Here is a 20,535-nt window from a genome sequence, read left to right on the forward strand (position 1 = left end):
TGTTTCTCTCGTTGCGAAATAAATAATTGAATTTAAATAACTTCTCTGAATTTGTTATTGTACCAACATACAGTACAACGTTTGGTGCTAATCGTTAAAAAAGACGGAACTGGTATCCTAGTTTTTCTGAAGAAATGATTAGCGTTATTTGTTTATTGACATCAGATCTAGAAATACTGAATGGCCTTTTGTTGCGGTGGTTTGGGATGTTAGGATGAATGTTGGTGCAGATTTCCCTTCCGCTGAGTCTGTGGATTTTTCTTGTAAGTTTAGGCCTTATTTTAATGAATCAAGATATCGTATTCCGGATATTTTTATGGGCCGCAACTTCCAACATATTCATCCACGTAGTTGCTTCTCTTGTAGCATTTTACAATTTGAGGGCGCATAAATCTTCTAGGATATGTGCTCCTATCTTCATACTTGTCATGGGGGTTTTAAATACGATATCATTCATGTTAATTTCAAGTAAATTTTATAAATGATGACTTTCACAACAGGTATTGTGGTTGCGGGTGTGTATAAGGCTACGGGGATCACATTCAACGAAATACATGCTGTGGCGTCCGGAGTTGCTCAGACACTTTTATTGTTTCTTTTCTCTGCTACGCGCATTCCATCCACGCTATAGTCGCAATCGTTGAAGTTTTGAACCCGTGTTTCGTTTTATACGGACGAATTCGCTCACCACTCTTACTCCTACATTCTAGTCAAAATAAATTTTTCTACGTTTCTTTTTGAATTTTCGTAATTGTATGACACTCAAAGTCTGACGTTAGTGTAGCGTGGTATCATAGGCGTTATAATCATAGTATGCGGCTGAACTTACTGATTTCTTAAAATCATAAACTGCTACACACCTACTTGCGCAAGCCTATTTCCCTTGATCACTTGGTTAAGGTCCGCATGATTTTCGTAACCAACGCTTAAGACTTTGAATGACGTGGCTCTGAATCGTTTGCAGGGGAGCATGTGCGTCTTCCATTGCTTTCCTCAAGATTGTAGGCATTTGAATTCCTCATAAATTTTTACGCGTTTTTATCTCACTATTTTGTACTTTCTTTGTATTTTCGATGTTTAGTTTTTCCAATCACCACCCGTACTGTTACCGACTCTACTACTCTAAGATTTGCCCTAACACTTTGTTAATAGAGTAGGGTAACTAGAATCGATGTGCATACGTACCAGATTCCACGTTGCTTCTGACTAGCCGATCCTTTTGACGCATAGGTCACCGACCAGCGATTTCTAATTAACTCTATCTTCAGTTCTTTATTTCAGTTGTTGTCAACTGTTATTCATCATTTGGACGTCTATCCGATCCCCAGGACATTTTGTTCTTTTGTCTGTTATATCGTTTTCCTTTGAAGGCTCAGTCAGTACTTGCTTCGTAATGCAATCTAATGGTCTACGTAAAATGTGTACTATCCACCCTCAGCTCCCCTTCATTTTCTCTTCCGGAAACTGGTTTGTTCTCTGCTGCAGTACGTTATTGCTGATGATGTCTGGTACATGGACCTGGAGTATCTTGCATGGACAGCTGTTCATACATACCTGCTTTTTGGTGAAAGTCGTTCAAAACCCGAGAAAGATTGACTCACGAGGAGCAGGCTGGTCTTTATTCTAGTAGAGGATGTAATGATCACATGCTTACCCTCTGTCAAGTTAAGAACACCGTCATATTTATCACAAGCCAACGATCATAATGTTTCTCTGTATTAAGACTGTCTTCGATTCGTTGGACAGGACTGTTCTCTGGGATTGTCTACTGGAGAAGAGTGTGCCTGATATGTTTACTAGCATCTCAACAGCCCTACATACAAACACCTCAGACAGAGTGAGGGCATAAACAACCTCTCTCCATTGTTCCATTCAAGCATTGGAGTTAGAGTCGCCCAATCTCACCATTCCTCTTCAACTTGGCTATCGATGACGTTCTGAAAACAGCTCTGATGGATGTAGTGAATGGCCGTGTGGATCTGTTGCCTGGAGAAAGACTTGTCGACCTCAAGTATGCGGATGATATTGTCGTACTGTGCGATGCACCCAAGCCATGCAATCGGCATTTAACCAGTTGGGAATCAGTGTTCGTACGTATGGTATGTGCTTTGTACCTTCTAAGTGCAAAGTACTTTTACAAGACTGACAGGAACCTGATCCTGCTCTCACCCTGGGCGGTGAGCAGATCGAAGTACTGGAGAAGTTCGTGTATCTAGGTAGCTCCATAAGTGCTGGTGGTTGTGTGATTAATGAGATCAATTCGCATGTAGTGATAGCCAATCTCGGCCATCTTTGACACCTTCGTGATGTTAGTTTGATTGTAAAAGGTCAGATCTACAACGCATTGGCGAGAGCAGTTTTGCTCTTTTCTTATAAAACCTGGCCTCTAAGTTGGGGATGCTAGACGACTCTGCGTGTTTGATCATTGTTGCCTCCGAAGGATGGCTGACATCCAGTGGTAGTAATGCAGAGGTTCGGCATCGTGTGTTCAGGCACATCGATGATAATTCATTTGGTGTCACTATCTTGAAACACCGACTTCATTGGCTTGTACATGTTCTACAAATGTCGTCCCAGAGAATTTCACGTAATGCATTATTTGCCGGCACTGGAACTGGTCTGGAAAACCGGAGAGGTGATCAGTGTATGACATGGTTTCGTGGTATGAAAGAAAGCGGTACATGACTGGAATCTGTTGGTCCTTCACGACTCCCTAGTTGGGGCCCTAGAAACGATGCAACACAGTGGCTTGAGATGCTATCAGACATGGCTCGAAAAAGAATCTAGTGGCGATCGTGCTGTGACTTTCTTTTACTTTCCTCATAAAAAGTGATGGTAACTTCTTTGACTGAAAGAATTCTTTCTGGTTGTACCTTTCTGTTTCTCCCACCATTATTATTTTTTCACTACCACATACTAGTTTGTGGTCTTTATTGTTCTTTTTTCTTTTATACTCACCTTACACTTTTTATCTCTTCCCATTTTCATTGTTATTGTGTAGCGTATATGTATTTGGTGCCTCTTTGTACCAATATTTGTGTTCAAATAAAAATAAATATTTGTGGCCAGACAGAAATAAAGATGAACGTAATCTCTTTAACTGGAAGAATTCTCTCTGGCTATACTTTGCCAAGTGAACTCCCCCTCTCATTATTGTTATTTCACACTTATACACTAATTTCTGTTCGTTGTTCTACTTTATGTTTTTTCTCTCTCCCTCTCTCTCTCTCTCTCCATATTCTTATTGTGATTGTGTGGTGCTTATGTATTTGGTGCCACTTTGTAGCAATATTTATGTGTTCAAATAAATAACGAAGTTCTCCAAATCTCAGCTCCCCCCGAATGCGTTTTAACGTCGGTATCCGAAATTCTGACTTTAATGCAGGATAACGTTTGTTTTGAGTTCCATGTGTTCCTCAATTTTGGGAATGTTGCTCTTGCTTTCCAATCCTTGCCTTTATGTTTGCATCAGATCCTCCTTGTTCATCGATGATGCTTCATACGTGCGTGAAAGATTCCAGTTATTTCAGAGTTTCTCGATCAAATGTGATTGTTTGGTGTTCTCCGTGTTGTATTTTAGGATGTTGATTTTTCCTTTGTATATGTTGAGACCTACTGATGCGGAGGCTGGTGTTACAATGGTTGTCTCTATCTGCAATTGTTTGTGTGTATGGGATAGGATGGCTATTTGATCTGCGAAATCCAAATCGTCTAGTTGTATCAGAGCTATCCATTGTATTCCGTGCTGCCTGTGAGATGTGTAGGTCTTCATAATCCAGTCAGTCACAAGAAGAAAAAGGAATAGAGAGAGTTAGCAGCATTGTTTGTCTCTTAACTCAGTAGAAACGCATCTGTGGACTGTCCTCCATGCACCGTTTTGCACTGTAGTCCGTCGTATGGGTTCTGAATAATGTTGACAATCTTCTCAGGAACTCCATAGTGTCGAAGAAGGTTCCATAAGTTTATCCTATCCACACTGTTAAGTGCTTCCTCATATTCAAGGTAGTTGATGTATAGTGGCGAGTTCTATTGAATTAGTTGTTCAACGATGATACATAGTGTGGTGATTTGGTGTGTACATAACCAATCCTTTGGAATCCGGTCTGTTGATCTCGAAGCTGAGCGTCTACTGAATCTTTCATCCGGTTCAGCGATACTGTTGAAAACTTTACCTGCTACTGATGATGTAACGCCTCTGTAGTTCTCATACGTAATGAAATTCTGATGAGGTATCCCTGCTTAACCTGCTTGTACTTGTTCTTCTTCTCAAATCCTTCCGAAGAGAACGTTTGACATCTTTGTAGCTACTTCTATATCCGACCTCTGAGTTTTATATGGTACGCTATCCAGTCCTGCGACTTTGCTACTTTTGATTTATCTGATGGCCATGCCAATTTCTTCGATTGGTGGGGTAGCATCCATAAGGAGATGTGTGCTGCCTCGATTTTGTGTGGGTATAGTGGGGCTGGTCTATCCAAGGGCTTTTAATGGTGTTCTATTCACCTGTTACACTACTCTTGAATCTCAGTGATTAATTTGCTTTGTTTTTGCTTGAGTAGTCCCTGTAGTTTACTATATTTTACTGCTAGCTTCTTCATTGTATCATATATTTGTCGCATCTTTCTTTCTGTCGCAGTTTTTTCTGTAGTCATCGCTAGATCTTCCACACTTTTGCCTACCAGTCCTAATGCTCTTCACTCGTTTTTCTGCTTCTGCATATTCAACCTGTGCCTTAAATTTATCTGCGCTTGTTCAACTATTGTCGATCTCCTTATTTTTTCTTTGTTGTGTCTTGTCCAAGGTGTCTGTTGAGGTTTACTCTTTATGCTGGTGCTTGTGGCTACTCAACACGTTGTGGCATGTTGCAGTTATTTCTGTAATCATTTCCAGTTCCTCACAGTAGTGTCTTTTAGTAGATCTTGTAAGGCTCGGAACCTGTTGTTTATTGCTATCTCGAATTCATTGGATCTGTTAGCATCCCGAAGGAAGGTTGTATTAAACTCTTTTAATGACATCTGTCCAGTATTTCTTTAGTCTCAGACTCAGTTTTAGCACCACCTGATGGTGGCGGTATCGTAACCCTTCTCTATTAAGACTCTTCCAATCCCAGGACGGAATTTAGGTGGATTAGTTGGTCTACTCTGGTTTGCGTTATTTTAGCAGTTTTTGTACGAGTTGGGGCTCCCTACTTCCATTTACTCGAGCTTGTGACTTGTAGTAACCCTAGAAGGCTCTATGCTGAGTTTGTTACCTGCTAGTTTGAATACAATTTTGCAAACGCAAAGAACGTCTTAACCTTAATTACTCATTCACAACATTAGTCCATTTAGCAATTGAAAGAGATATGTGGGTAATAAGTTGTTTTTACACTTATTTGCTTTACTGTCTTATTATCTTAACTCTGTTAAGCCATGCAACAGTTTCTATAGGTTCTGGCCATTTGAACATTTTATTTGTCGTCTTAGTTACCTGAAACTGTTTTGTAAATTAGTACGACCTTTTGTGACTCGTTTATGAAGTGCATCACTAGTTTCACCACTGCTTGCTCGAACCAAGTCGGGATGAAGCGTTATTTGAACCTTTTTTTCTTGGGGTTGAAAGCTGATCGCTTAACCATTAAGCTACTCTCCTCTATTGTTAACGGAATGAAAAGTTACTGAGTCATTTAGAATTCTCCGGTCTTGAAATCGCTGCTGGTCTTCTAGTGTACATAGGTATCGTTACATTTAATGTTCGTACTGGAAACGATGTATCACACATATGTTCATATTGTTTGATATGCCACTGAGTCTATCGAAAATCGTGAAAAACAGGAAATTGTTGTCATTACCCTGATGATTTAACAAGCTCGTTTTTTAAACTTCGATTTATCTAGGGATTTTTAATGTATTATTTCACTCTAACCCGGTATTTTAGTTCAGTGGTTAGTGATAATAAGTCTTGTCATAATTTTTGCTATACTGAAGTACACACTACCAAATCTCACCATAGCATAATTTCTCAGCAACTATTTGAAAACGACGATACTCAAGTACAATCGTTAATTATCTCCAGTTTTACACCCATTAAGTAGTTGCTGTAGTTGTGGTCAGAAAGACTAAACATTGAAAACTATGATTTCGTGCCACTTAAGAAATAAAGGTTAAGACATGTCACTGAATCTCAGGTTTAAAGAGTAAATATATTTACGCCATTTCAACAGATCCTGAGCCATCTTCAACCACTGATCGTGGTTATCACGCAGACACCAACCAGAGAGACTACATTCATTCATACGGCTTAGACCGACAGTAAACGGATGTCTCATCCGCACCACAAATGATGAAAGTTGGCAGAAACAAAGTGTGATTCTTGGATATACCGAGAATTCTTTGATGGTAAGTTTACATAAAAATGGAGTAATCAGTCATGAAGTACGAGTTTCAGCTTATAAATAATTTTCGACAAATGTAAAAGTAGTTGGTTTATTCACAGTCTTTAGGAAACCCAAACTGCTCTCATCCAATCAGTTTGTTAGCCTCGTATTCTTACTCTCCAAATTCTACAAATACTTACTATTGATTATCAGAAATTAAATTCTTTAGTAAGTTATTAAAATTATCGTGGAAAGGCATTTGTCTGATGAACTGCCTATGTAAATGGTTAAATCATAAAGAAAAATTCATTTTCTCAGTGTCTGCACATTCAAGTGGATAGAGAGTCTGCACAGGTATTACATCACCTCTATTGCTATCCGTTTAGTCAACCTTTTTGGACCATTTCTTTGATGTAGTGTGTATAAGTTGATCGAACAGATCAGTACCACGTGGTTTTACTTTATCTATAACCCATATAGTAAATCTACATATCTTCCATGTACTTGATATTGATGTACTCAATAGTTTCATTCTATTTAAAGTTACATTTGATCGGTGTCTAATTTTTTATTTATTCATTCTTACGCTGATGTTTCCTTGTATATTTTAGATATTGGTAGATTTCAATTAATTAAATTATGGAATTTTTAAACACAGAATACGAGAGTAATCATATCAGTAATCCAGACAAATCACCAATGATACCTTTTGTAAATTATCAGCGTTTATTTATTGGTCTACGACCTTCATCGTGTTTAAGATCTAGCTATCATCGAATCGTACGTTAAATAGTTTAATTACATTTCCTTATATATATAGTTCTAACCTTATTGATCTAACTATTTCTCAGTTTCATATCAGATTAGACGAGAATCGTTGCAAACTCAAAAGCAATATTCACTACTTGTTGCGTATATTTACTCCTGTTACCCATTGTGAAAGAGAATTAGGTCGTCCAACAGCCTTCTCCATAGAACTCTGTCCTGGATAATCCTTTCATCCTTTTCATGTCTACTTCCAATTAGTTAGTGTTGATTCCATTCTGTATTAGAAGAATCTCTCAATCGTCGGCATTTTTGTGTAGTAAAGTAATTCTCAATCTATAACTAATATAATATTGCTAAACGTCATTTAACAATTACCTATCACAGTGTGGTTGATTTGAGTGTATTCTACCAAACACGTGTAATGATCTATTCAAACTCCTAGGTCAATTATTTCTCAACTGGACGAATATACAAATACATCTTGTCTTAGATTTGCTTTAAGTAACCAGTTTTCCTTGTTAATGGCCTTTTATGATAAAATGTGTGTGTTCAATTGACTCATGATTTCAACTATGAAAATAATAAATTCTCCACAAAACCCCTTCTGATCTATAATCATTTGCTCACTAGTGACTGACTTCAAGAGATATTTCCTTGAGTTCTAGTGGGAAGCAGTGGCCAGTGGAGTTCTACCACGTCTGTTGTAGATATATCAACTCACTGAAGACAATTGGTGAACGGTTGCTCAAAATCGTGGATTGGTTGAAGTTAGACATTAACACCGTTGGATATCGGCTCAGTGGTCTATCGGTTAAGTGCTCTGGCGCTAGACTGGTAGGACCTGGGTTCGAATCTCGTGAGGTGGGATCGTGAATGCTCACTGCTGAGGAGTCCCATAATAGGACGAGTTGGCCGTCCAGTGCTTCCAGGTTTTCCATGGTGGTCTAGCTTCAATTGACTGATGATTTCAACTATGAAAATACTAAATTCTCCACAAAACCCCTTCTGATCCATAAACAAACGTACAACCTATTCACAAAGCTAACTAGTGAGAAATTCAAAATAAAAACCATCACGATGGTCGGTATATTTCCGTTGTATGTTGGATAAGCAAAAGATAAAGGAATTCGTGCATCAGACACAGTACTCGACAAAAGTGAATACCATAGAAGTTAAACTGGTGGGAAATATTTATGGGTGAAGATTAATGATAGCTAGTCATTATTAAGCGAACTCTTAAACAAATATGTTTTGTCGAATTTTTACACGTTGAATAGATAATTCAAAAACGTTCTGAAATACTACTAATTCTGTGTACTGCCTCGACGTGCAATGTTTTATGGTGTAAGAGTAGGTTGGAAGAAAGCTAGGGGCGGCCAGACCAAAACGTGGCACAAATGCATGAAGTCACTAACAAAGGGACCGAGCCATGATGGTAGGTGTAGACTACCTGATTGGGATTCGCGAGATACTAGCAATCGATGGTTGGAGATCTTGAATGACATGACTCAAAATCGTTTGCAATGGCGAAGGTGCATCCGCTCTTTGTGTTCTACCAAATTCTAATCTTCTGAATTCTTCATGTCTCTATCTTTTTTTCTTTCCAAATTTATTTCATTGGATTATACTCCTTCAATAACATCTTCAAACCCTAATCTTTCTGATTACTGTTTATACTTTTACAACTTCTACCACTACGGGATTTGAATCGACAACTGCATCTGTGTGCTAATGTGGTATGGCAACTGGAACTGATGTACGTACGTTCGAAGTTCTACGTTGTGATTAACTGACTGACTGGAATCTCTCCCTCGTCACATCTCACCATCTAGTTAAATTATCCAAAATGACTAACATATTTTTCACTCGTTGTGCATTGATTATTATTATTTTTTTGATTCTACAATTGTATTCAGTATGATTTTCTTCTCTCTCCCTTTTGTTTTTCTTTCAATTTTCAGCTAAGAAGAGTTATCTATGCATGCATCGGTGTTACACTTCTATTATTTTTATGGTTAGCATTTTACATATCTGATTCTACATGGTTTAGTAGGCTACTTCAATGTAATCATGTTAATAAATTTACAGGTGGTGTATCCATATCTCCATATCCTTGGAGTAAAACACGTTTGAGACATACAAGTGATAATAGTAATGTTAATTATTATAATAATAATAAAATTAAACAACAATTAGCAGGCGTAGCAACAATAAAAACAAACTATGTATATGGTGTTGTGTTTGATGCTGGAAGCACTGGGAGCCGTGTTCATATATTCAAATTAATTCATAATCCCTTAGGTATGTAAAAATGTTATATATATATATATATATATATATATATATATATATATATATATTCTACTGTCAAAAGCTCATTAACCCTAAGATATTCTGTTACTTAGAATAATCTTTTGTTTGTCTTTTCAGCTTAATTATTGGACGTTTTGTTATCATCAGTCAGTCAGTGATCTTGAGTGCTGTTAGAGGTATTTGGGCAGTCATCACTTCCTGGTTGCCCACACCGTGGAAGGGTTCTTATAGAGGTACATGAAAAAAAATTGGGTTAGAAGTGGTCTTAATGACCTGAGAGCGTGACCGCAGTACCCAAGGGACAACTGCTTGAGGCCGGTCACACACGACCTTTTTGTGGGTAGTTTTTGTGTTAGCTCCGTTCTTCAAAGGACCTTACCGTCGGAGACGGAAATCCGTGGGATAAGGCGAGGTGTGCATTTTCAGGGTCGACCTTCTCTAACCCTACCCTTCTTTGTGGGAAGGCAGCATCGCTGTTATGCTGATTGTCTGAAGGGAAACACCTTACTACCGTTCTACCTCTGTACAGTCAGCAGTACGACTTCTCCTTCGGACCTTGGGTTCGCTGCTTTTAGTCTTACCGCTCTTCAACCAACCTGTCCAGCATGGTAGGACCTTGAGGAACGATTGTTTCAGTCAGTAAAGCTCGATTGGTTCATTACGATAGGTATGCCCGACCACCACGTCAAGGTAGGAGCAACGGTCGGGTTTTGTTGTCATGCTAGACAGCATAAACAAGAATGTCTATTTTATACAATTTGAACTAGTAATTATGTCAAATTGGATTCCAAGGCGTTTGTTGAAATATGATTCAAGTGTTTGATTTATTTTCAACATATATACTGCATGAAAAATGAATCTTTATAAAATATTTTGTATAATTTTTACCAAATTACAAATAGAGAAAAGCAGTAGGATTGGAATTATTATATCGATTGAGTGTGTGCCCTGTTTAATATATGACGTGATGATCCCTACCAATCAGAGAGGGGTAAATTGTCGATCAGAGTAATGATACACAAAAGCCGTATGAGCAGTCTTGAGTACTTGTCAGTCCTGCATTCTGCCTAGCCCAGTCAATTAAGTCCAGAACACCAATAACAGCCTCTGCAATATGAATCATTGTATTTCAAACATACTGGGTTTATATACCAAACAAACTGACCGCATCGTACCATAAAATAGAAAATAATATTTGTACAAGATTTAGCCAAATGTGGCTGTGAATAAGGGGAACAGTAATTAATAAACTGGGGATAACTCGAGAATGGTAAATCGTATAATAATAGTCTATAGGTCAAAATAAAGCTTATAATAAGAGGGACACGAATATGGGTACTTTAGTTACCTAACAATTATACAACAGGAGATATACGTATCATATTGGTCCATAAATAGTTCTCAAAGTAACCATTCATAATTCTCTTCGGGATATAACAGGAATTTTCCGTAAAATACTCGTGTTATCGAGTGATGAAGTATACAAAATGCATTAACTCTGTATATCATTTGTCTAACACTAATTATGCAGACAAAGTAGAATTCAACTTATAGTAATCTATCAAGAAAGTAAACAATAATTATGAGTTCCATATTTTTCGGTTTAATGTAGTTATATCATTTGTGTTTGCCTTCGTTTTTGTATCTTATTACTTTCACTTACTTATTATAGATCCTTTCAAACCGTTTACATTATTGGATGATAAATTTCATCATGTTCAACCTGGTTTATCATCATATGCAGAAAAACCAGAGGAGGCAGCATTAAGTTTAACAAAATTAATTAATATTGCTGAAACTAGTCTTCCTGTTGATGTATGTCGTAATACTCCAGTAATTTTAAGAGCTACCGCTGGTCTTCGACTAATTTCTGCACATAAAGCGGAGAATATATTAAAAGCTGTATGTTTTTATTCTATTATTTAATGTATTATTTTTATTTATTTATTTAAACACATGAATATTGGTACAAAGGGGCACCAGATACTTATGCGCCACACAAATTAAATGAGATTTGTGTGAGGGCTATAATACTGCCCAGGTGCCCAAACTGAAACAGGTGATTTTCTTAGGGGTCACACCCGGAGCCTTTGACCTAAAGATCTGATTCACAAGGTAGTGGAGCATCGTGAGGAGATGCAGTCCCATGGTAGTCGGTGACCAACAATTGGTTCATACCCCATTCGTTCCCTCAGGATACTGTAGCCCATGTGGAGCATTGGTTTGGAATCATGGTTTTACAACTTCCCTAGATGGACTCACGTGTCCACCGACCCGGTTAAAGCACCGGACATTCGTTTTTCGTCCTCTCAATTTCGTAAACAACACCCCACCCCTACACGAGAAGGCAATGAGTAGGACTTCCCTGGCATGTGAGAGCATTTCGAGAGGGAAAGCTGACTCCCCACTCTCGGCCGTACCAGGGTATTCGGGGGCGTATTATTTAGTTGCTTAAATTTGATTGAATATGAATTTTTCACGATTTTATTTTAAAATTTTAAGTGATCTAAAGGCTAATAATCATTTAAGGGATTTCAATTACTTAGTAATAGTAGTAGTTTATTGGTGGAATTACTAGGTTTTTAACTAATGGCTCTCTATGTTTCGAACCCTTATCTACCAATTTGGGTTTGGTTCAGTTAGTATCGATAACCTTCACATAAACATTGTACCAGGTCTGCTCGATTACCATAACCAATGGTTGAAGACATTGAATGACATGGTATGGGATGGATCGCAATAGTATAAGTACATTAACTCTTTGTCCACTCTTGAGATTTTAGTGTTAAGATCGTTTAATACTTTTCATTTCACTCATTTATTCTTCTCCAATCATATTGTTCATGCCTTAATTTTTCTATTATCAATGATACTGTTACTACTTTCACTACCATGGGATTTCTCTTAGTAATTTCATCTATCTGTGTTAATATGGTGTTGCAACGATGCACATATGCAGCCAGGTTCTGCGTAACCATTATTGACTTATTGAAACAGTATAACTCAAAACCAAGTGCATCAGTCAGTCATTCACAACGTAGAACTTCGTACGTACGTACATCAGTTCCAGTTGCCATACCACATTAGCACACAGATGCAGTTGTCGATTCAAATCCCGTAGTGGTAGAAGTTGTAAGAGTATAAACAGTAATCAGAAAGATTAGGGTTTGAAGATGTTATTGAAGGAGTATAATCCAATGAAATAAATTTGGAAAGAAAAAAAGATAGAGACATGAAGAATTCAGAAGATTAGAATTTGGTAGAACACAGAGTGGATGCACCTTCGTCATTGTAAACGATTTTGATCCATGTTATTCAAGGTTTCTAACCATTGATTGCTATCATCTCGCGAATCCCAACCAGGTAGTTTACACCTGCCAACATGGCTCAATCCACTTGTACATAAACCTATACGTTTAAATGCTGTATATTAAAAAATTAGAATTTAAAAATCCTTATAGAATATTTAAGAACGAAGAGTATTATGGTGAAGAATTGTTTCGATAACTTCTTCACCAGACTCAATAGTCCATATCCGGAGTTATTATTGTTTTTTTACTCTAGTTGTTACAAGGGATATTGGCCTCGGGACTTCCGAAAAATCTCAGTTTTCACCATAAAGTGTCATAACTGCTTTGTATAAAGAGATCTACCCGGAAGCTTTTAGGAAATCTTCCAGTCCTAAGTCCGAATAGAGGAGCACGGTTGAACATGAATGGGATTAACAACCCCTTCTCGTAGGAAACAACCTTTCCAAAAAGGCGTTAGCCAGAAGATAATTACTATGCTACCATAGATTAAATATTAAAATTGAATTGATCCATATCATATATTGGAAATTTGGCGTCAAATGAGTCTTGGTTATTACTTAACACGTCATTTGTAATGTTAAGAAAAGTTAAACATAAAGGACAGGAGATATTAAATGTCAAAAGTTGATAAGTTCGAATTAGTGAATTAAAAGGGTTTGTAAAAAGCAAAACTTCCAATACGAAATAGGAATTAAAGATAGAAGAATGTCATAGAAGAGAGTGCAAATCACAATAAAGCGGAACGTAAGTTAGGTTTGTTCGAGTTGATACCAACTACTTCAGCTATATAGGGTAAGCGTAGTCATGTGCCTTTTGGTAGATGATTAGGAGCTGAGAAGGCATTTTCAAATTTAATGTTATGTCCATAGTTAATTAAGTGGAAAAGAATGTCACTATTGATAGATTTCGTAACGCTCTCTATTAAGCATGCCGGTAAGTGTTGACGAACTCTTAAAGATAAGGCCCTTTAAGTATGACCAATGTAACTAGCCTAACAGGAACAGTTAATTTGATAAACACACACAGATGAGCCGAACACTAGCATCTTATCCTCAAATTAGCTGCGTCAGTATTGACTTCATTGTGGAAGCTACGTGCAATTAGGCGGCAATAGAAGTCCTTTCAGCGGATCTATCAAGTCAATGTGTTAGAAGTATTTTATATTATGTTGTGATATTTAAGATTCAATTGATGTGAAATTGTTTACGTAAACCAATTTCAAAGCACATAATTAGAAACAGTGTCCATATACATATGGAGACAATTGTACACTTCTAAGGTCGTTTAACGATTAATATTCAGCTAACCATTTTACGCTGAATTTAGTTTTTATGCTCTGTAAAATACATTCTAGTACAATATAGAATAGATGGAATGTAGTTATCAGTGGAACCTAGGACCCACGCTTCGTCCCGTTCGGGACTCGTCAGCTAAATGTACTTGCTACTTAGAGTTAATATTCACTCCGAGCTGGACGACAAGATAATCCAAGTAATTTCAAATTGAATTACATCCTAGTATGTATTGTCTTTTATTTGTTTCTCTATTTATTCAGGTACGACATAGATTATCTCAAACTTGTTTTAAACAATTACCTAATGCTGTAACTATTATGGATGGATTTTATGAAGGTCTATATTTATGGTTTACATTAAACTTTCTTAATAATCGTTTATCATATGGGAAAGCACGGAAGAATAATGCAATGACTGAAAATTCACTTGCACAAACAATTGGTACATTAGATCTAGGCGGTGGTTCTACACAAATCACATTTATTCCTACTGAGTTAAATACTTTCAATAATGCACCTAATGGTTTTATTACATATTTTGATGTACAAAATAGTAATGATAAACCAAAACAAAAGGTATTGTTATCCATTTGATTGTGTTGTTATTTGTTCATTTGTTCATATTAAATTTGTGATTTAGTATCTAAGTGACTGAAATCTAATTCACTGACGTTTTAGGTTTGGTTAAATGGATATAATGAGATAAGATGGTGGTTGGAGGCGGTCAACAGGAAACCCTGGACGCGGGTTTCGTGCTACTTGGCACTCGTCAGCAAGGTGTACCTGTAATCAGGGAACTGGTGCTCCCTGACAGTCAGAGACGTTACCACTGAGCTATTCGGGCCGCGACCGACCTCCTGTAGGACTGGGCACCAGATATATATGCGCCACACAAAATATTGTCATTTCATTTAATTGTGTTAGGGCTATGATACTGTTCGGATGCCCAGACCGAAGCAGGTGGTTTTCTTAAGGGGTCACACCCGAAGCCTTCGACCTAAAAGTTTGATCCACAAGGCCGTGTAGCATCTTGAGGAGATGCAGTCCTATGGTAGCCGGTAACCGACTATCGGTTCATACTCCATTTGTTCCTTCAGGATACTGGATACGTTTAAATTACATCTGTTGGTTATTATAAGTACTGATTCATACGATAAGAAGGAAAGTTTATCTATTTCATACAGTGAAGTTGATTATCTGAATTGTATCTAAATTATGTTTAGTAGTTGAAAGATAATATTTCGATTATGTAACTGAATTCAGCGAAGTTATATTTGATTCTATGAGTTACTGGATGAACTGGTGAACGGTTGCTCAAACATCGTGGATTGGTTGAAGTTAAACATTAACACCTTTGGATGCGGGCCCGTCCAGTGGTCTATCGGTCCAGTGCTGTGGCGCGAGACTGGTAGGTCCTGGGTTCGAATCTCGCTCGCGAGGCAAGATCGTGGGTGCGCACTGCTGAGGAGTCCCATAATAGGATGAAACGGCCGTCCAGTGCTTCCAGGTTTCCCATGGTGGTCTAGCTTCAATTGACTCATGATTTCAATTATGAAAAATACTGGATAAATATTGAATTTTTAACGTTTTTTTAATGACTCACGTCGATTCCGCCTACTTCCATTCACGTCACTGAATAGTGTATCAAATCATATAACCTAGTAGTTTTGTGGTTAAAATGAGGTATTCTACAGGTCTGGGTCAGGGCTAGAGATTAGGTAGTATGGTACAATAGTTACTACCATGACGATAGATTAGTGTGAGTCTCTTAACTCTGCTTACTTCTCTAATAATTAGTGCCAACTATTATGAAACCAGTCTTATGGTTTCTTACAGATTGTTCTTAACTATTCAGTAGTAGTGTAGGTAGTCATTCACACTTTAATTTTGTTTGTTTTCTTGTCACAGATCTATTCACATAGTTACTTAGGCCTAGGACTAATGTCTGCACGTTATTCGATGTTACATAATGCAACTGAACATTTCAAGTTAATTACTCAAGGAAAGAAAGAGTTTTATCACCCTTGTTGGCCTAATAATGTAACTGTAAGTTTAATTTTATGTATGCTAAACTTTCTATTATTAAAATACTAGATTTTTGTTGAAAACTTTCACGTATCAGTCATAATCAAGATCGAGGATCTGGGAATAGTATCAGTCAGGAGTCAATCAGTCAAGTAGTATAATCCAGTGGAATAAGTTTGAAAAGAGAAAAAGGATACGGACACGGAGAATTCAGAAGATTAGAATTTGGTAGAACACAAAGAGCGGATGCACTTTCGCCATTGTAAACGATTTTGAGCCATGTCATTCAAGATCTCCAACCATCGATTGCTAGTATCTCGCGAATCCCAACCAGGTAGTCTACACCTACCATCATGGCTCGGTCCCTTTGTTAGTGACTTCATGCATTTGTGCCACGTTTTGGTCTGGCCGCCCCTAGCTTTCTTCCAACCTACTCTTACACCATAAAACATTGCACATCAGGGCAGTCGGTGGTTGGGCATACGTAACACGTGTCCCAGACATCTCAACTGATGTAGTTTCACCACTTCATCAATCGATTTGCCATCCTTACCTAGTATGCATCAGGTTAATTTGTTATACTTTACATATTAGCATAACAAGAAAAAGGTAGACATTCATAGGACCTTAAAAGATCAGAAATAATAATGATAACAAATAGTATTAACCATAGTAATAAGTTATGAAATAATTAAACATAATTTGTGAAATAACAGTGAAATACAGACATTAAATGGTTGTCATCGTTGAAACTTAAGATCTAAGACGAGAATTGAGTAAAAAAATACTATCCGTGTATGTGATTGGTTAGAAACTACCGGGTAAGTAATGCAGTTGTCAGGAAACGGGTACTAGGTAAGGATGGCAAATCGATTGATGAAGTGGTGAAACTACATCAGTTGAGATGTCTGGGACACGTGTTACGTATGCCCAACCACCGACTGCCCCGACGTGTGGTGTTTTATGGTGTAGGAGCAGGTTGGAAGAAAGCTAGGGGCGGCCAGACCAAAACGTGGCACAAATCCATGAAGTCGCTGACAAGTGGACTGAGCTATGTTGGTAGGTGTAGACTACCTGATTGGGATTCGCGAGATACTAGCAATCGATGGTTAGAGATCTTGAATGACATTTATATTCGTTTTGATCTATCTGGAAAAGTAGTAATTATTGTTGGGACTAGCTTTCAATGTTTCATCTTAACCAGATCATACTTTTTTGTTGTACACAAATATAAACTAATTCTCTCGTTTTGTTTAACACATAGTATATGTGTGTAATATCTTTCAAGAAATATGAGTCTTAATAGTTGGGATCATGAATCAATTGAGGCTAGACCACCATGGGAAACCTGGAAGCACTGTACGGCTGTTTCGTCCTATTATGGGACTCCTCAACAGTGAGCATCCACGATCTCGCCCCTAGAGATTCGAACACAGGACCTATCAATTTCGCGCGCGAGCGCTTAGCGAATCTAATATCATAGTTATCGGTTTCTGTGTATTTCATTTACTCTTTCTTTTCATCTGTTAGTTATCATTCATCATTGTTCTTTATTTAGATTAAATGGAATCATGCCGGTAAAGATTGGCAAATCAGTCGTATGAATCATTCAATGTCTAAATCTTTATTATCATTTATTAAGACGAAATCAACTTATCATCATCAAGCAGCAATTGAACCGGTCAATAGTAATGCTAATAACAATGATAATGGTTATTCATTGTTGTGTTATGCTTTAGCAGTGAATGTATTACAAAATCCTGTTGAAGGTAAGCAAAATATAATCTGATTAACTTATATTCTTATAGTATATATTTTACAGTACGTAAGCTTTATTCTCTATATATATAATCCGATGTGTATGCGTGCGTGACAATCATTAAGTATCAATCAGTCACAATTAATGGACGAGTACACTGCGCAGCAGTTCTCTCTGTTCTACTTTATGGCTGCAAAACTTGGCCATTAAGAGTAGAAGATACTCGTAAGTTACTAGTGTTTGACCACAGATGCCTTAGAAATATTGCTCGCATCTGTTGGGATCACCGGGTAAGTAATAGTGAGGTTAGACACAGGGTATTAGGGAATGATTGTAAATCAGTTGATGAGGTGATGAATCTTCATCGACTGAGATGGTTGGGTCGCGTGTTACGTATGCTTGAACACCGATTACCACGACGCGCAATGTTGACTAGTGTAGGGGATGGTTGGAAGAGAGTTAGGGTCGGCCAAACCAAAACTTGGCATCAGTGCTTGAAGTCACTAACTTCTAATGTGAGCCATGTTGTTAGATGCAGACTAGTTGGTCGGGGTCCACACGACTATTATAACCAATAGTTGGAGACTCTGTGTGACATGGCTCAGAATCGATGAGAATGACGTAGGTGTATACACTCTTTGTCTTCCCTTCAACCTTGAGATTAAAATTGCTTCCCATCTGTCTTTCTTCCTATACTATATCCTTATATACAACCTTTGTTTTATATACTATCACCATCAAATTAACTACTTCTATGAATTCGGTGTTGATCTTGTCGTGCTGATGAGGTATGGCAACTTGGATCGATGCATAAATGTTCCGGGTTCTACGTTGTAGCTGACTGACTGATCAACCAGTCTTAAGCAGCATAAAATGTACTACAAATATGTATCGGCTGTATTTTCCACACCATATCAATTACCAAGATAAATACTAAAGGAATCGAAATAACATTGAAACCATGATACTGAAAACAACTAAATATTAAGAATATGATTCGAGAAGTAAAATTCAGAAAGCTTAACAGATTGGATTTACTGACATATCTCAAAGTAACTGTCATTGACACTTCATGAACTGATACCATATTTTAGTTTGATCTTACTAGCTTTCTTCTAAGCTACTACTTCCATACATCTTTTCTGACCTGTACTTCTTACATTATTCATACTACTGTATATGTTACTAAAGATTTCGATTTCTCATTTCTGTTATCTATCGACTAACTTTGTACATACTCAACAACAACAATCAAAACATACGGCACACATGTGATCTCAGATATTTTCATAAGTGTAATCGTTTAATCTGATGGTACATAATTTCTTGAGCAGAGCTGATCAGACTATCAGGATTAATGCTTAACTGATTTATATGCGTCTTTATAACTGTAATTCGATAATACCATGAAATCTGTTCTTTTACTGTTTCAAAATTTGTCACTTTACACATATTAACATAACACCCATAAAGAATTCCCAGCACAAATAATTCAATACTGAAAAAACATTTATCATTTACGTAGTAACTAATTTAAAATTATCAGAAGGTGGTTTTTATGGAGATTTTAGTAATTTTATATAGTTGAGATCATAATTCAGTTGCTGAGGAGTCCCACAACAAGATGAAACGGCCGTCCAGTGCTTTCAGATTTTCCATAGTGGTCTAGTTTCAATTGACTCATGATCTCAACTATATAAAATTACTGAAATCTCCACAAAACCCCCTTCTGATAATGAGTGTATGTGTTGATATGTAATATCTAAATTTATAATAAAAAAAATGAAGAAAGAGCTAGAAGCATTATTGATATCAATATCAAGATTTGACTAATTAATTTCAAATAAACTGATCACTGAGTCCTGGGTTCGAATCTCGCGAAGCGGGATCGTGAATGTGCACTGCTGAGGAGTCCCACAATAGGACGAAACGGCCGTTTAGTGCTTCCAGGTTTTCCATGGTGGTCTAGCTTCAATTGACTCATGATATCAACTATATATAATTAAAAATTGTATCTAAAAGATTTCTTAATCTATTATTCATATTCAGTCTGAAATGTTTACGAACAGCCTTGTACTCATAACATGTATCTTCGTTGCCAAATTTGTTCAATGTTTAAATCATATTAGTGATAGCGTCTTGTTTTTTTCATATAGTAAAAGAGTAAGAGGAAAGTATATGAACGATCATAGTGATCCTTCTTTAGTTTTTCAGTCAGCTACAACATAGGACCAGGTACATTTATGCATCGGTCCAAGTTCCCATACCTCGTTAGCACAACAAGATGAACACCAGATTCATAGAAGTAGTTAATTTAGTGGTGGCAATATATAAAACGCAGGTAGTATATAAGGATATAGTATATGAAGGATAGTTTTTCAGTAGTTAGTTTTCAGTTAGATTGTGAACTGCATAAGTTTACGAAGTTAACCAATGTAGTTACTTAATTAAAACAAACCTTAATATAACAAAAACAGGCCAAGAACGCATATTTGAGAAAAGGAGTGGTTTGAACATATACATACTTCATATTATGTAATAGTTCAATACTTTGATTAAAGACGGTAGAAATACATACATCTTATTAATTAACCTCTTGCTAACGAATGATCTTAAAACATACTATACAATGATGCGTTAATAACTAATTGTGCATATTTATATAATAATTAGGCTATTATATAGAGTTGAGATCATGAGTCAATTGAAG

At 37.1% G+C, this 20,535-nt stretch overlaps 1 protein-coding gene across 1 annotated transcript in view; it reads left to right on the top strand.

Annotated features, from left to right (window-relative positions):
* The first annotated feature begins 203 nt into the window (after positions 1-203).
* The window catches only part of Smp_081450 (adenosine diphosphatase, putative), a 35,811-nt gene continuing 15,479 nt past the window's right edge, over positions 204-20,535 (top strand). The window contains exons 1-10 of the mRNA XM_018791663.1: positions 204-263; positions 6,967-6,972; positions 7,014-7,135; positions 9,085-9,137; positions 9,174-9,274; positions 9,320-9,424; positions 11,109-11,338; positions 14,303-14,617; positions 15,950-16,087; positions 17,625-17,835. Coding sequence (XP_018645180.1) covers positions 215-263; positions 6,967-6,972; positions 7,014-7,135; positions 9,085-9,137; positions 9,174-9,274; positions 9,320-9,424; positions 11,109-11,338; positions 14,303-14,617; positions 15,950-16,087; positions 17,625-17,835 — 1,330 coding nt within the window. The 5' untranslated portion in view covers positions 204-214. The remainder of the gene's footprint in view (positions 264-6,966; positions 6,973-7,013; positions 7,136-9,084; positions 9,138-9,173; positions 9,275-9,319; positions 9,425-11,108; positions 11,339-14,302; positions 14,618-15,949; positions 16,088-17,624; positions 17,836-20,535) is intronic.

This window comes from Schistosoma mansoni, assembly GCF_000237925.1.
Source record: "Schistosoma mansoni, WGS project CABG00000000 data, chromosome 1 unplaced supercontig 0135, strain Puerto Rico, whole genome shotgun sequence".
NCBI lineage: Eukaryota > Metazoa > Platyhelminthes > Trematoda > Strigeidida > Schistosomatidae > Schistosoma > Schistosoma mansoni.